This window comes from Rousettus aegyptiacus, unplaced genomic scaffold (genome assembly GCF_014176215.1).
Source record: "Rousettus aegyptiacus isolate mRouAeg1 unplaced genomic scaffold, mRouAeg1.p scaffold_m13_p_2, whole genome shotgun sequence".
Lineage (NCBI taxonomy): Eukaryota > Metazoa > Chordata > Mammalia > Chiroptera > Pteropodidae > Rousettus > Rousettus aegyptiacus.
In genome coordinates, this window is record NW_023416295.1 from 51,829,629 (window position 1) to 51,847,840 (window position 18,212).

The 18,212-nt window shown below is 32.6% G+C and overlaps 1 protein-coding gene across 8 annotated transcripts in view; it reads left to right on the forward strand.

The window, feature by feature from the left end:
* LOC107521033 (sodium channel protein type 1 subunit alpha) overlaps positions 1 to 18,212 on the forward strand; it is a 121,988-nt gene that overhangs the window by 78,324 nt on the left and 25,452 nt on the right. For 4 of the 8 annotated variants that reach the window (XM_036236640.1, XM_016165387.2, XM_036236639.1 and 1 more), the window contains 9 exons: positions 1,483 to 1,767; positions 2,752 to 3,132; positions 4,394 to 4,526; positions 5,360 to 5,598; positions 6,927 to 7,100; positions 8,118 to 8,474; positions 9,706 to 10,188; positions 14,372 to 14,492; positions 17,076 to 17,230. In XM_036236640.1, the coding sequence (XP_036092533.1) occupies positions 1,483 to 1,767; positions 2,752 to 3,132; positions 4,394 to 4,526; positions 5,360 to 5,598; positions 6,927 to 7,100; positions 8,118 to 8,474; positions 9,706 to 10,188; positions 14,372 to 14,492; positions 17,076 to 17,230 (2,328 nt within the window). The remainder of the gene's footprint in view (positions 1 to 1,482; positions 1,768 to 2,751; positions 3,133 to 4,393; positions 4,527 to 5,359; positions 5,599 to 6,926; positions 7,101 to 8,117; positions 8,475 to 9,705; positions 10,189 to 14,371; positions 14,493 to 17,075; positions 17,231 to 18,212) is intronic. The other 4 variants (XM_036236644.1, XM_036236645.1, XM_036236642.1 and 1 more) reach the window with 2 other exon arrangements.

Here is an 18,212-nt window from a genome sequence, read left to right on the forward strand (position 1 = left end):
TCAAATCGAATATGTCCTATCTCACAATATTATCTTTATTATTATTATTATTATTATTATGTTGGTTGTTATAAGATACTGGAGAAAGTGAGACAAATCATTGTTTGACTATACTTAAGAGAAGCTGATAGTATGGGGGGTTAGTAAAGGTTTCTATATTTCAATCATCTGTAGATCAGTTAGTTTAATTATTCTAAGATGTTTAAAATATTGATCACAATGAAACTCTCTCATGCTATGTTAATCATCTTAAGATGTTTAGAATAAAAGAGAAAATATGATTTTTGGATCTTCTCACGTGAGAAACTTTTACTGAATGGGTATACTAACATTAGTAGAAAATCCTAAGAAACCATTATCTCTTAGAAAAAAATTTATTAGTTATTATATAAAAAAGTTTGTCCAGTTCTTAGAAGATAGTCTATTCCTTTCTTTAACCACAAGTATATTGCTTTTAATTGGGTTGCTTAATTGCTTCCTTATATATATATATATATAAGGAAATCATATATTCTCTGAAATAGCGCTATCCAACAGGCATATAAAATTTATCAATTTTATTGAGATCAGTAACCTAAGAATTACTTTTTCTTATACTACAATAAAATGCTTTTCCTAAAACTCCCATCTTTCCTCACTCTTCATTTTATCAAACAAACTCATTGTCTTTACCCAAGTTGTTTGGGGAATATTAATTTATTTGCAGGAGCCCTAGTATTGAGGGTACTCTGGGAACAGCAATAATAATCAAAAATTGCCAACTTGCTACCAGTACAAGCTGTAATCAAAAACATTGTCTCCATTCCATGCCCATGTGACCAGCACCAACCAGTGCTGAGCTGAAGAAGCTAGGATGGTATTTGGAGATTTGAACATCTTATCTTGCTTAGCAGAAACTATTGACACGCCCTCCCCACCACCACCACTCCAGTAGGGTAGAGTATTGTGGAGGGGTGAGGAAGGGACTTTATCACCTTACATAAGTTTGATCGATAATATTTTGAAGGCATTGGACAATCTGGTTTCAATGACTGGAGAGAGGACTTCAGCTCTTTACCTCATTCCTCATGCATTTGGGTATGACCTCAAATAACTCATTAGCTATTCTTTCATGCTTCAGTTTCTTTTTCAGAGAAAAGACAGCATTAAGTAAATACCAATTTTTAGAGTAAATTAAATTCCAAAAGGTAGTATGAATTTCTGTTCTTGTTGATGCCCTATTGATTCTTTTGGATATGTGGTTTGTAAAGCATAATACAAACACAATAAATGTTAGCACAGAGAAAAACAAATTAACTCTGAAAGCCTTCAATTGGTGGAAAAGAAAAAAAAATCCCTCTTGTACTTGTAGAGCTCCTTCTATGTAAGATCAGCTTAAGTCAGCTAAATATATTTTTTAATTGCCATACAAATACTTGAGTCATTTTTTAAAAAGATAAAATCTTCTCTAGTGCCGTGCTAAACCATTTCTCCTCCATGTAGCAGGCAGCAGCTGTAACCGCCTCAGAGCATTCCAGAGAACCTAGTGCAGCAGGTGGGCTCTCAGATAGCTCATCTGAAGCCTCCAAGTTGAGTTCCAAGAGTGCTAAGGAAAGAAGAAATCGGAGAAAGAAAAGAAAACAGAAAGAACAGTCTGGTGGAGAAGAGAAAGATGAGGATGAATTCCACAAATCTGAATCTGAAGACAGCATTAGGCGGAAAGGGTTTCGCTTCTCCATCGAAGGGAATCGCTTGACATATGAAAAGAGGTACTCCTCTCCACACCAGGTATGGCGCCACTGAGTTAAATGATACATGAATGAAAGTTAAAATGCTGAAGACAAGGGGAGAATTAAATCTGACCTATGGATTTTTCAACAACTGAATTGACTGCTGTGTTTATTATATTTAAACCCATTCTTTTTTCACGTAGTTATGAGAAAATTTTACTCCACATATACATAAGTCTCCAGCTTGGTATAATTGAGACAACGATGGGTTGAAAGTCAGGAGACCCGGATTCTCATCCCAATGCTGTCTGCTGGTACTTATTGTATGTAACTAATGACATTTAATCTTTCTAGTCCTCAGCCTTTTTAATGAAAAAAAAAATGTAGTGATGGGGATAGCTGATCAGCAATTTTTTTTTTGGTTATTTTATGTTATTTTTCCCCCTAACATTTTTATAAACAATCAAATATCAGTTATGGTATACTTTATTGAAAAGCCTAGTCCTCCGAACTTGGGAAGTCTTAACTTCAAGTTGCAACAACACTGTGCCTTATAGATGAAACAGAAATAATTATTAATTTTATTAATTTAAAATGACTTTAGAAAGATGGACTGAAACAATTTGTCAAGAATGTTCAAATTACTTGGAAGGAAGGGGCGATGAAAACAAATTGACCTTATTATGGTCATGCTGCTGATGTTTTTCGAGTGTTTACAATGTCCATAGTCATGTACTAAGGATATTTCCTTTCAAACTTGAAAAATGGTGGTTCAGGGTTTTGTATTTCAATATCTTTTAAGTTGTGATCTATCTCCCCACTCATTTATCTCAAAGACTAGAGACCTTCTCTTATAAAACTAATTTAACTTAATATGAATGTACATAAAACAAGAATATTAATTGAAAGAAATAAATTATGTTCTGTTATGAATGCTGAACTCACCTTCAGCTCAATCTTGCAAAATAAAAGCACATGTCAAGTGGTTATATTAATGTGATTTTACTTTTTTTTGTTTGTTTGTTTGGTTTCAAACTCGTAGTCTTTGTTGAGCATTCGTGGCTCCCTATTTTCTCCAAGACGAAATAGCAGAACGAGCCTTTTCAGCTTTAGAGGGAGAGCAAAAGATGTGGGGTCGGAGAATGACTTTGCTGATGATGAGCACAGCACCTTTGAGGATAATGAGAGCCGGAGAGACTCCTTGTTTGTGCCCCGGCGACATGGAGAGCGACGCAACAGTAACCTAAGTCAGACCAGTAGATCGTCCCGGATGCTGGCAGTTTTTCCAACAAATGGGAAGATGCACAGCACTGTGGATTGCAATGGTGTGGTTTCCTTGGTTGGTGGACCTTCAGTTCCTACATCGCCTGTTGGACAGCTTCTGCCAGAGGTGATAATAGATAAGCCAGCTACTGATGACAATGTAAGGAAGTTTTAAATAGTTCAGGCATGGCTGGCTCATTATTGCTGCACCAGCCAGTGTTTCTACAGAATGGAACCCCTTGAGAATGATTCCTGGTTGGTCAAGCTGTGAATGCACCTGCATCTTGTAATACCTTTAATAGACTAACCAACTAAAACGTAAAGCCTCGACTCTCTCTTGCATTACAGCTGAATGCATTTACTTATTAAACATGCTAAGGATAAATTAGACACAATAATAAATTAGTGCCTCCAGTCAGAGGATTTGCTATATACCCATGCTGAACTTAAATATCAGGACATTTCCAAAAGCCCTGGTGTAAAAGTAAATGAAAGATGTCTACATGTAAGTGCGAAGGGTGTATAATAAATCTTTCCAACAGATTCATCAATATAGTCCTGCTTTAGAAGATTTTCAAGAACACTGTGCCTGTATAGATAGCTTCATTGTTATCTTAAAATTTCTAGTACTCATATTCATCTTACTAAAAAAATGCTGATATAGGTCTTCTCAAAACTAATCTAAATGAAAAGAAAAATGCATTATTAGTACAGACAGGTAAAATAATTCTGTGTACAAAGGTATGTTATGTTTGTGATGTATACATGAATGAGGAATTTCTAAATATATGCTGCCTCTTATTAGACTGTTAACTCACTTGGAAATATATCAGCATGATGAGGCATGACTTAAGTCAGAATTAGATGACTTATTGCTTTGGTACCCTGGATGAAACTGTTGTCCATGCAGCGTGTGTGTGTGTGTGTGTGTGTGTGTGTGTGTGTGTTTCTTTAACATACAGTTTGTGTTGTCAATGACCATCTATGTCTTATGTTCAGAAAATGAGATGGCAGCTACATGTGTTGTAATCATTTGTATTTCTTAAAAATAAATGGCTACCTTCTCAAAATAAAATAACTTGACTAAGTCGTTAGTTTTTACTATTAGTTCCAAAATAAAGAATTAATAAGGAACTGTTATAGCTGTTTCTGAAGAGATTTATCAACTATATCCAAATTACATTATGTTTCATAAAATTATGAAATCAAAAATTTAAAAAAACTCAGTTTTTGCTGTATGGCTACATGGGTGACAGTTTGGACATTCCAGGTTAGTAATACAATAAGTCAGAAATCTGCCATCGCCAATTAAATATGTAAGTGCATGGTGCATGTGTTTCATGAAATTCACTGTGTCATATTTGGAGTTTTTTTCATATTGCTCAAGCTAATTATTTAATACATTAGCATTTTCTTTACAGGGAACAACCACTGAAACTGAAATGAGAAAAAGAAGATCAAGTTCTTTCCATGTTTCTATGGACTTTCTAGAAGATCCTTCCCAAAGGCAAAGAGCAATGAGTATAGCCAGCATTTTAACAAATACAGTAGAAGGTTTGTAACAAATTCCATTTCCATTTTGATTACTTTTACTAAACTTAAATTATCTCTTTTGAAACAAATATCTCTATTCATAAGTTAGAAACAGTATATTATAAAGGTAATATAAGGGTCTTATTTAAGAGTTATTATTTGTTATACCTACTCATATTCTAGAAGCTTTTGAAGAGTTATTTAAATTCAATGATATTAGAACTCTAATGAACATTTTCCTGTGTGTGGCAAGTCCTTGAAAATGCAGAATAAGCATTTCTATTAGGGGTTTCTAGTCTCATTAATCATTGTGATCCTCTGTTCTGTTTCACTCAGCTTAGGACTTCCAACATCACCTAAATACTCTCAAGTCTAGAGGAGGAGAGTAGGCCATTTTCACAAAACAACAACAACAACAACAACAAACAATAAAAAGAGGATTCTTAGCTCAAGTTGATCACTACCCTATCTCTTATAGCCTGAGGATGAAAGCTTATCCAGACATTCACGCAGAATTACACATAATATCTATACTACCCCAACCCATGTTTCTACTGAGACTTCATTTAAAAGACCTTTCACTTAACTTAAGTGCTGAGCCACATTCAGTGCATACAAGAAACGAAATCTATTCTTTGCTACTTCTGTTCTATGTGTATATCTGAAGAAATATTTTGGGGAAGTTAAAGAGTAAATACTATGGGCCTTCTTTTTTTCAAGTACAAAAGAAATTGACTCTAAAGCAAATGGAAATGTGTTGGTTACTAAAAAGAAGTCTAGTGGATCTGACATAAACAAGTATACGTGTATATAAAATATATCTTTTGGTGGCTGTTCTTATTTTTTTAATCTAGAACTTGAAGAATCCAGGCAGAAATGCCCACCCTGTTGGTATAAATTTTCCAACATATTCTTAATCTGGGACTGTTCACCATATTGGTTAAAAGTGAAACATATTGTCAACCTGGTTGTGATGGACCCATTTGTTGACCTGGCCATCACCATCTGTATTGTCTTAAATACTCTTTTCATGGCCATGGAACACTATCCAATGACGGATCATTTCAATCATGTGCTTACAGTAGGAAACTTGGTAAGCATATTGGAAGGTAAATGTGTTCAGTCTTCAAATTTTTGTTTGAGGAACTATTTAAATTAAATAGCTTTGTCAGTCTTTCTACCACACCTCTAACCTCCTGGCTCCCAAAATATGGTAATTACATCTAGCTGGCTGCACCGTACTTTTTGTCAACAATAATAGCTCTTCATTTCAAAGCAAAAACTGAGAAAGAGAGCAATAGGCATAGACCTACAATTCTACTTAATACATCAATATTGATATTTATAACTTTTTCAGGATGCAGAACCAGTCAAAGGACACATTTTTTGAAATGATATTATCATAGTTCCCCTACTTGTAGAAAGATAAAATAAAATTGTAGATCTTTTTATTTTGCTTAGTCATCATCATTATAAGCAATAATATAACAATTCAAAAATGTCTCCAGCTTTTCACTTTCAGGATCTAGATAGGGCATGTATTGTTTTATCCATCTATTTTTCATAAAAACTATAAAATATTGAAAACCTCCAGTACATATTGTGTATTATATGATTAGCAAGGCCATTTTTGGTGAAGCTTGCCACTTAGTTCCTTCTCTTCTGTGCTTAAAATACATAAATTATTAAACTGTCAGTTAACTCAACTTAGAAATATTAGCTTTTATTTGCTGAAAGATATCTCTAAAGTAATGCATGCATTTTCCATGGTATTTGTTCTGAAGTCTAAGATTTGGGGTGGTAAATAGCAAAACATGTAAAGCATCCTGCATTGTAGTATTTATATTTTTAAAACTTTAGTATTTATACTATTGAAGCAAATATTTTTTTTCATGTGCATAACAAATTGGCAATAGTAATACACACATTATAATAATAGGTATGCATGTATAATAACTTTCCGATTTGAGGGAAATGGGAATAAACTTATAGATAAATAAAATGATTCATGAGCAAAGTCTTGTCAGTAGCTGTGTATTTTAAAGTCAGGAGGAAAGGTGGTTTGCTGTAATTAGAAGAACACTGGTTGAAAATAAATTTGTGCTCAAATCCTAGTTTTGCCTTTTTCTAGTTGTATGACATCAGGCATGTCTTTGAACCCATCTGAAGTCCTCTTTCATCAGCAGTAAAGTAATAATTATAATACATGAATTAATCACTTAATAAATTTCTGTTAGGATAAAATGAAATAATGTATATGAAAGCCTTTTATCACCTATAAGTCACTGTACAAATGTAAGCTAGTAATAGAGTCACTATGGGGAAAGTAACATAAAAACTTTGTTCTAAGAGCAAATACTATGTCATTCTACTTACTTTATCATTATCTGATGGAATTGAGTAATTTTGTTTTGATCTTAGGTTTTCACTGGGATCTTTACAGCAGAAATGTTTCTGAAAATTATTGCCATGGATCCTTACTATTATTTCCAAGAAGGCTGGAATATCTTTGATGGTTTTATTGTGACACTTAGCCTGGTAGAACTTGGCCTCGCCAATGTGGAAGGATTATCAGTTCTCCGTTCATTTCGATTGGTAAAAAAAAAGAAAAAAAAAAAGAAAAACAGTGACAATGGCAAAAAACAAAACAAAACAAAACAAAACAAAACAAAAACCCTGCCCAACAGTCAGGGTTTTTGCATATCACTGTCATAGGTTTGACCATACAAACATAAATATTTTAAGTTTTTGTGTAACATTTGCAGTATCAAAAACTCTTCCTAAATGGAAAAATTATCCTTACTTATTCTGCAAAAACTTTTTTGCAAAAAGCATAGTCATATAAAGTTTAATACATTTCTTAGTTACCATTCTTACTATTTATTATTTCTAGAGATGATTACGGTTAATATTTCTGGATGTAAGAAAATATTTTTAATTAAAGTATATCATGTTTTAGTAGTAACTTGAAAATATAAACAGCTCTTTGTAGTGGTAGATGACAATCAGATATAGGATGTGCATGCAGAAACTTCTCTTAATTCTGCCTCTGGAAAATATGCTCCTTCCCAAAATCAGAGGAGAGAAATCTGTAGGATTACTCAACATGTCCACTGATTCACATATATGTTCTTGCAAATCAGGGAAACAATTATAATCATGGGAAATATTTTAAATCTTTAAATGCAGGCATATCTAGCTATGTGAATGCTCCAAAGGAGCATAAATGAATAATAAACACTTTTCTTAACTAATGGTAGGACTCAATATGATGTTACTTCGCATGCTATTGACAAATAAATATCAACAGAGATCATTGTGACTCAGATGTTAATATTAGTGTCAGGTCTGGTATGCCATCTTCACAAAACAAATTAAGGCCTGTTAGATGCCAAGTAATCATTAAAAATTTACTCACATGAAAATGACCTACATGATTAAAATATGGAAGAACCAGATTCATGCTAGGAGCTCCAAAATTAGCCATGAGCCTGAGAGAGGGTTCAAGGGCAGGGCAGATCTTAGATTCAATATTTATCATCATTTCTCGGTAAACCACAATATATGTAATACTTTTAAAGATCATAATAATATGTATTTTTTATTTTCCAGCTCCGAGTTTTCAAGTTGGCAAAATCTTGGCCAACTTTAAATATGCTAATAAAGATCATCGGCAATTCGGTGGGGGCTCTGGGAAATCTAACCCTCGTGTTGGCTATCATTGTCTTCATTTTTGCCGTGGTCGGAATGCAGCTCTTTGGGAAAAGCTATAAAGATTGTGTCTGCAAGATTGCCAGTGACTGTAAGCTCCCACGTTGGCACATGAATGACTTCTTCCACTCCTTCTTGATTGTGTTCCGTGTGCTGTGTGGAGAGTGGATAGAGACCATGTGGGACTGTATGGAGGTCGCTGGTCAAGCCATGTGCCTTACTGTCTTCATGATGGTCATGGTGATTGGAAACCTGGTGGTATGTACCAATTTAAGATATGTATTTCAGAAATAGATTAAGAGCATAATAGAATGGTGCCATTTCACACACACACAAAAGAAAGCAATGGTTAATAATTTTAAAAGTCTCTTACCTTGGATATGCTTATAGTCTCATTTTGACAACACGGCACTATAGCAGGAACCATACAATATTTATTATACTCAATGTCATTTTGTCAATCATTTTATCACACTTATTATGTGAATTTCAATACAATATCATATTGAAGACAGGCCTGATAGGATATTCTGGGAACATTCAGAGACAAGAGAAGGAGAAGTCTGAAAACAATTTAGAGAAAGCTCATTCTTACTTGCTAGTATTGCTAGTATAGGACTAACATATAGTGCCTTTAAATGTTTTTAGCGGTTTTACCATTTCTTTACCCCTTCATGGTAATAGCATTCAGTTATTCGATGTCATATGGCAGATGCATTAGCCAACCTAGATTAGCCAACTCTCTAATAGCTCTCAGTCAAAAGAAGAATTGGCTAATAAAGCCTGAGATTACCTAAATGGAGTAACTGATCAATTATTCTCTCTCTTAAGTTTGGAAAATTAATTACTCTTTATAGTATAGGAATATATACTATATTCCAAAGGATATATATATTAATGTGCCAGTCTTATGAAAATATTAGGGATTATTTATGAATAGTTCTCTTAAATAGTCAACCATGAGGTATGAAAAATATAATAGGTTAAGAAAACAATTTTCAATGCCTGTGTTGAGTCCTAATTCTCATTCTGGGTTATAATGGTCATCTTTCAATTAATATCCAATTCAGTATCTCTATTTATCAAAAAAAAGAAACTACAGAATGTATTTAAATTCATAATTACAAACACTAATGATTTTTAAGTTTAGAACTCTTGTATAGTACATACATCAATCTATTTTCTTATAAATGCACAATTTTAAACTTAGCTAAACCTTAGGTCAGCTCATTCACCTTCTTCATTTTATAAGTGGGGCCATTCAAAACTGATAGAAATCATATCTTTGCCTAAGGATGTATAGTGAAATAGCTGTAGAGCCAGATCACAAATTCAGATCACCTAACTTCTAATCACTATGCTGTGGTGTTTCTTTCTCATCTAGTTGTTAGAACTGATAGTTACCTCTACACTTAGAGGAATAAGTAATATCAATCTGCTCTTCTTTATATGGGGGTAAAATTATAATGGTGTTCATATTATTTTTAAGGTCCTGAACCTCTTTCTGGCCTTGCTTCTGAGCTCATTTAGTGCAGATAACCTCGCAGCCACCGATGATGATAATGAAATGAATAATCTCCAAATTGCTGTGGATAGGATGCACAAAGGAATAGCTTATGTGAAGAGAAAAATATATGAATTTATTCAACAATCCTTCGTTAGAAAACAAAAGATTTTAGATGAAATTAAACCACTTGATGACTTAAACAATAAGAAAGACAGTTGTATGTCAAATCATACAACAGAAGTTGGTAAAGATCTTGACTATCTTAAAGATGTAAATGGAACCACAAGTGGAATAGGAACTGGCAGCAGTGTTGAAAAATACATTGTCGATGAAAGTGATTACATGTCATTCATAAACAATCCCAGTCTTACTGTGACTGTACCAATTGCAGTAGGAGAGTCTGACTTTGAAAATTTAAACACAGAGGACTTCAGTAGTGAGTCAGATCTGGAGGAAAGCAAAGAGGTAAGATTTTGTAGTTGTAGGTAGGTATGATTTGTATGTGTATATATGTATTATATTGCCTGTATTTATGATTATATATTTGCCATCATATAAAGTTTTATTTCACTGAGAAAGCAGAGAATTAAGCTAAGAGAAATGATTAATAAATTGAAGAATAATGTAGTATATGTGTGTTTTCTCATCTTTATTGATGGATATTTGTTAGATAGTGAATGAATAAATGATCCAAGAAATGAAAAAAAAATCATCTTACTTAATACTTATAATCTTGAAAGGAATGTGTTATTATTCTAACTTTTCAGATAAGAAAACTAGCTTAGGGAGCTTAAGGTCATAAAACAAACAAAAGGTATAACTGAGAATTTAACTTACAAATTCTGTATAGCTTCCATTGCATCCCCTTGGCCCATGGAACAAAACTTAGCAACAAGAAATATTCCATGTAGGTCTTTCAAATAAAATTATAGTGACCTATGTAGTAATCTTCTAGGCTGCCATGCAATGTCTTACACTGGGTGGCTTAAATAATCAAAATGTATATTCTCACATTTCTGGAAACTGTAAAGTCCAGATCAAGGTGTTAGCAAGGTCAGTGTCTGGAGAGAATGCTCTCCATGGGTTGCAGATGGTTGCCTTCTCACTGTGTGTTCACATGGCTTTTTCTTGGTGTGTGTATGTGGAGAAAGAAAGAGTTCTGATATCTTTTCCTGTGTGTGTGTGCGTGTGTGTGTGTGTGTGTGTGTGTGTGTGTGTTTGTTGTTGTTTTTGTTTTTAAGAACACCAGCCCTATCAGATTAGGACACTGCCCTTATAGTCTCATTTAATTGTCATCACTACTTCACAGACCTTATCTCCTAATACAGTCACATTGGGAATTAAGGCTTCAACATGTTAATCTTAGTAGAACACAATTCAGTCCAGAGCAATGTACTTAGAAATATTAAGCTAAAACTCTAATGGACATAAAAGATAATTCAAAAGAGGTCTAGAACAAAGCACCTTCACTTCCCATTTATTATAGAGAAATCTCAAAAATGGGATTTTAGGTTACATAGCCCAAATTTTTTTTTTAATTTTATTTTATTAGTTTCAAGTATACAGTACAGTGGCTAGACATTTATATAGTTTATAAAATGATCCCCCCAATCGCTCCTTATCTCCTCTGGCTCTCCACCTAGCCAAAACATTAATGCTAACTGCATTCACTATTCCATGTTCCCCATTCCCGTGACCATCCATCATGTACTAATTTGAACTTCTTTAACCCTTCACCCCATTCTCCTAGCCCCCCAAGCCTCCCTTCCCTCTGTCCATCACCAAATTGTCCTCTACATTCATGAGTCTGTTTTTGATTAGTTTGTTCTTTTTGTTCCTTAGATACTGCATATAAGTGAAATCATATGGTATTTATCTTAAAAATTTCTTTACAGACCTTACATTTTTAGAGCAGTTTTGGGTTCGCAGAAAAATTGAAAGATAGACTCCCCATATACCCCCTGTCACCACAAATGCATAGCCTCCCCCATTATCAACATCTCCCAACACAGTGGTACATTTGTTACAGTTGATAACCTACATTCACACTTCATTATCACTCAAAGTCTGTAGTTTACATTAAGGTTCACTCTTGGTACTGTACACTTTATGGGCAAATGGACAAATTGTTACAGTATCATGCAGAGCAATTTCACTGCCATAAAAATCCTCCCTAGCCAGTAGACATTTATTAAATATTTGTTAAATACGTTATTTAACATTAAAAATTAATGTCAAAAAATCACTAGAGAATCTATGCTCAATTCAGCAGAATGAATTTAATAATGGAAATTACTTATTTGATTTACAATTTCTGTTTCTAGTTTGGGAATTATAATTGTAATAATTTTACAGACTTTTTTATCTATGACTTATTTGCATTACACCAATTTTCTGTTGGTCCAATATATGATGAGATGCTATGTTTCTTTTGTTTATATCTCATCATCAACACAAAAATTCATGTCTGACACACTTTAAATCAGAATCCAGAGTATATTAGAGTTTTAGTTCTCCACTTTCACCTCTCTTGTGGGCATATGTTTGACTAACACTAGATTTCACAATTAATATGAACAATTTAATGTTAGTAAATATGAGTTATCCACTGAAGATTGTCCTTCCAACATACAACTTGATGAAGAAATTATCTGGGTTTTAGGGATGATATGGGAATTAATGAGTTAATATTTAACTTTTCTAGCTACTCTGTGAAAATGGTAAATCTCAGTATAGTGTCTTTCTTTTTGATATTGGTGCTTTGTTGAAAGTCTTTAATAGAGGTCATTTTAATTTTTAATATGTGTAGTGTACTTTAGAAATATTTACTAATGCACAATGTACACAATAAAATATTAATATTTTTGAGGTTGTAGAGCACCTTATTTGTGTATGTTTTAGGATATATATATCTTAAATATATAAACATAACTATAACAATAGTAAAATGTTCACTTTTAAAATAGTACATGCCCAACTTAAAAATGAGTATTTTTTTAAAATAAAAAATATACATGTATACACATATATATACATATATATACACATACATATTCTGTACTTTTGACCCTTAAATTCCAGATTTATTTTTAATATATTTTTATCATTAATTATAAATTGAACTCTTAAATCCCTTTTCTCAGCTCCATGTAACAAACCAAGTCTAACATAAAAGCATAAACATCCTAAGATCAAGTAAGAGAACAAGAAAAAAATCATTTAATCATTTATTTTTAAAAATATACTGTAGAGTGTTTTACTTGCTTTGCTTTGTTTTACTTCACACTCAAGGTCAAAATCATTTGCTTCAGTAGAGAACATTTTTAAAAAGAGGAAATGTTGCATAAAGCCCTGAGAAGGGAAAATGTTCTTGCCATCAACTTGGAGTTATTAAGTCATTATTAAATCTCCTGGTGTCCAAGACAATGTGTATATATCAGGTATAACGTGGTCCCTGCATTTTCTAGGCTCTCTGGCCTGCTAAAAATACATGGACAACACAAGTTAGTATAGAATTTAGCTGTCGAGAGTCATGTATGAAAATATACCTATTTTCAAATGAACTAGCTCATTTTGAAAGTCAAATTAAAGGTTGTTTAATGGCTTAGTAAACATTAAAATGAATTTTTACAATAATCTGTTAATCTCAAAAACTGTGAGAACCAATTGTTTTATTATGTGAGTGATGAATTTCAAAATTAAATTTTAATTTAAGAACAAAACATGAAAAATTAATTGACCTTATTGGCTTTTTCAAATCAATAAAATTCTTTGAGAATGTTTTAGTTTTGCTGTTATCCAATTTATTTAGTATTTTTCTGAATTTATATCTCGTGTACTGATATACAAATGGACTCTTTCCACACATCTAAAAATCTTTTCCTTCCCTTTTTGAGTAATTGTGTTATTACTCCAATCAAATAAAGAACTCACAGCCACTTTATTTTTTAGTTTAACAATGAGAAATATTTTAATAAAAGTATGCTGGTTGTGAGCATTTTAATAACATTCTTTTAGCCTGTGATAAAACAACGAAAAATTAAATAAGGACATTGATAACTTGAATAATATAAATAATAAAAGTAAATATGCTATAAATGTATATTATATCAAAAATTACATTTACTGAGAATTCTTATTTTCAAGTGCCTATGGTATATTTAAATAAATTAACAATATACTGAATCTCAAAGCAAACCTCAATAAATTCAGAACAACTTTGTATAAGGTGTTTATGTCAAATTCAAAATAGTGTTACTATCTAATTATGATGCAGTTGAACTAGAAATTAATAATAAAATAATAGAAAAATTCTAACCACTTTAAAATTAAGAGATTTCCTTCTAAACAAATATTAGAGCTTCTCTAATTCATAAGAGAATGGTTTGCTTAGTACGTGTTTCTGATGGCCATTTATAACTTCATAACATAGCAATCTGATTTCATATTTATACTGTGAATTAGAAATTGAATTAACATAAACAATTTCCTTCTTTTTTCTTATTCAATCTCTCTTTTGCTCAAAGCTTAAAATCTCTTCAATTTAAGGAGATTTGAATTAGTTCATAGTACTAATCTTTTCTTGCTAGACTATTTATTAGTTACCAGAATTAAAGTGATTTACTTTTTATGTTCATCTCATACACAGAAACTTAATGAAAGCAGTAGCTCATCTGAAGGCAGCACTGTAGACATTGGTGCACCTGCAGAAGAACAGCCTGTGGTAGAACCTGAGGAAACCCTTGAACCTGAAGCCTGTTTCACTGAAGGTAAAGAAAATGACCCTCATGTTAATTTTTCATTTATAAAGTGCAGTTTTTTTAGCTGTTGATGAGCCACTCATAATAGAATAGAACTTTATAGTAGATCTATTTTGATTACCTCTAATATGCTAACAGATTTATTTTTTCTAATTTATTTTATATTAAAATTATGGAGGTGACATTGGTTAATAAAATCAAATAAGTTTCAGGTATACAATTTAATAATATGCCATATATATGTATATGTGTGTGTGTATATATATGTATATATACATATATATACGTATATATACACATACATATATATATATATATATATATATATAGCATTGTGTGTTCACCACCCAAAGTTAGATTTCCTTCTATCACCAAATATTTGACCTTTTTACTTCTATCTATCTCCCCTCTCCCCTATTTCCTTCTGGTTACAAATATACTGTACATGTCCATGAGTCTCTGTTTGTTTGTCATGTTTGCTTGTTGCTCTCAGTTATATCCCACATATAAGTGAAATCATATAGGTCTCAATTTTTCTGTCTGACTTATTTCGCTTAGCATGATTATCTCAAGATCCATCCATGTGGTCATAAATGGCAGTTCTTCATCTTTCCTTATGGCTGAGTAATATTCCATTGTATGTATGTACATCTTCTTTATCCAATCATCTATCATAGGAGATGTCGGTTGTTTCCATGTCCTGGCCACTGTGAATATGCTGCTGTGAACATCATGTTTCATATATCTTTGCAGATAAATGTTTTCAGGTTTTTGGGGGTAAATATCCAGGAGAGGGATTGATAGGTTATATGTTAATTCTATTCTTAGGTTCTTGATGAACCTCCATAATATTTTACAAGTAACTGTACCAATTTGCATTCCCACTGGCAGTGTATGAGGGTTCCATTTTCTCCACAAGCTCTCCAACACTTGTAATTACTTGTCCTGTTGATGATAGCCATTCTGACAGGTTTGTGATGGTATCTCACTGTGGTTTTGATCTGCATTTCTCTAATAGCTAGTGAAGTTGAGCATCTTCTCATATGTCTGTTGGCCATTTACTAACAGATTTAAAATCTATTGTTATGTTTTGGTTTTCTCTACCCATTAGGTATAAAGGATCATGAACATGGAGAAAAAATACTTTAATATAATAAAAAATAATGACTAAGATTTCATTTTAAAAATAAAATGATTTCCCAATAAGTTGTCATCTTAAACACTAGTAAAAATTTCCTACACAGAGTTTGCCTTTAAAATAACTTTCTATTAAAATTAAATGAGTTACAAATGCTAAGCTGTTTTTTTTTTAGTGAAATCATAATTTTCCAATGCTAGTTGAATGAAACAGGAAATAAACACTGCCCAATAGCTGATACCTTAACAGTATCTAGTTGAGCCTGGTAAAATATGGACAATAAATCCAAGAGCTTTGTTTTCCCCATGACTAGTATTTCCCATGGTCTGATTTTCTTGGGAATTTGAGTTTTGAAGCAATGAATATATTTGCATATATTCTATTTAGAGAACTATTTCCTATGTAAATTATACACATCACTCAAAGTCCTCAAATGGCCTTCATCTGAGCACGGTGGAAAAGAGCTTCTTATTTTGCTCAACAGCTCTATTTAATTCTCCTGATAACTAATCATATATTCTCTTATGGGAGCTCTTCTCTTTCTCTTTTAAACTGTCACATGTATCCTTACTGTCCTTTTTTCCTCTCCTCTTCCTTCCCTTTCCTTTCCTTTCTCTCTTTTCTTCCAGCATGCTTGAGGCAGGGTTCCTGTGTTTACATATTTTCTTGAAAACTTGAATGTAATGTTCTTGGAGGCCAGGTCCATGTTCCGTACCTTCTCTTTTTTTTTTTTTTTCCTTCTCTCTCTCTCTCTCTCTCTCTCTCTCTCTCTCTTCCTTCCTTCCTTCTTTTCTTCCTTCCTTCCTTCCTTCCTTCCTTCTTTCCTTTTTCTGTATCCTCCATGGTGCTTACAAAGGAACTCACAGGTACCTGTTCATTTAATTCTTATGTTGGAGTGCATGAGAGTAGTGTAAGGAAGGCAATGACAAATCAAAGCAGAGCCATGAAAATTACATTTTAGTGAACTAAATTAATTTTTTAAATTCTATTAGCTCTTCTAGGAGCACCACAAGAAAACCTAAAGAGTTACAAACCCAGCGTTGTTGGGAAAGGTTTGTGTTATTACTCTACACACCCTTTAAAAAGGAAATTTTCTGTTTATTATTAATTTCTGTTTTGAAGTCCTTTTCTAGCATAATTTCAACAGAGTGCAATGGGATGATAGAGTACAAAGCAAAGCTATTTTGCATTTATTTGTACTTTACAAAGTTATTTCTTGGACAATAACAGTTGAGTCAGACAAAACTGGTCGTATTAGCCAGGGAACTATTTAAAGAGATTGAATAATTTTCACAACTTCACGCAGCTAATTATATTGTTCCAACACTAGGCTTAGAGAATTATCCTAGTAAGATAGAAATGGCAATAGTAATGAGAAGATGAATCAGGGACATGCCAAAAGTTATTATTAAAACAGCAGAAGTTATTTTATTTCTTCTTATTTGAACTTGCAGGCTGTGTACAAAGATTCAAATGTTGTCAAATTAGTGTGGAAGAAGGAAGAGGAAAACAGTGGTGGAACCTGAGAAGAACATGTTTTCAAATAGTTGAACATAACTGGTTTGAGACCTTCATTGTTTTCATGATTCTCCTCAGTAGTGGTGCTCTGGTGAGTGATTATTAAGCAAAAGTGGTACAATACAGTTTTAGAATTGTCTAATACTGATGATTTATTAATCCTTTCTATTGCAGTGTTTTAGTACTCAATGAATTTTTCCCCCTAAACACTCATTGTACATTCATTTCTATTTCCGTGACATCAACCATCACCACTGTTTAATAAATCCTGAACTGTTATTTCTACTTATGACTTCTTTCTTTAATATACATACATCTCCATATCCATCCATCCACCCATTTACTCTCCCACCCATCTACTCACCCACCCACTCATCTACCCACCCACCCACTCATCTACCCACTAACCTACTCTTCTACCCATCTCCAATACATTTTTAATTACCCATTTCAATTCTTCCAGACTATAGACTTAATGTATAACTATGCATTTCTAAATTTACTTTTGCTATTAAATTTTGCTTATTTTTAAGTAACCTAGAAAATTTGTCTCTCCCATTTATTCGTTATAACCAAAGAATATGAATAGTCATTTATTTATATTTTAATAAGAAAGTGAGCATGGCAACTACAGTGTAGTTAATGGAAATCCTATGATTGGGAATATATAACTTTTAAGTTCTGATTAATTCTGTTTCTGAATGGTATTATCTCTTTATGAACAGTCAATAAGTTCTTAGGGACCAATTCTCTCTGTCCCTTTTGAATTATGTGGCTATTCTTATGTTACTCAGGAAAAACTGAATATTGGTAACAATAATTATTGGGCAGTGTGCCTAAGTGATTCATTTAAAGATTGGTTTCTCTTTATATGAAGTGTTCTTTACATCAGAATCAATTTAAATTTGTATAAACATAATCTACAAAAATATAAAATATAACATATAAATAGCATTTTAGATAAACACTGGCACAAATGGATACTTAAGCTATAAAATAGATGATAGATAGATTAATAGATAGATAGATTAGATGATAGATAGATCGTACCTGATTGAAAGACAATTATTTAA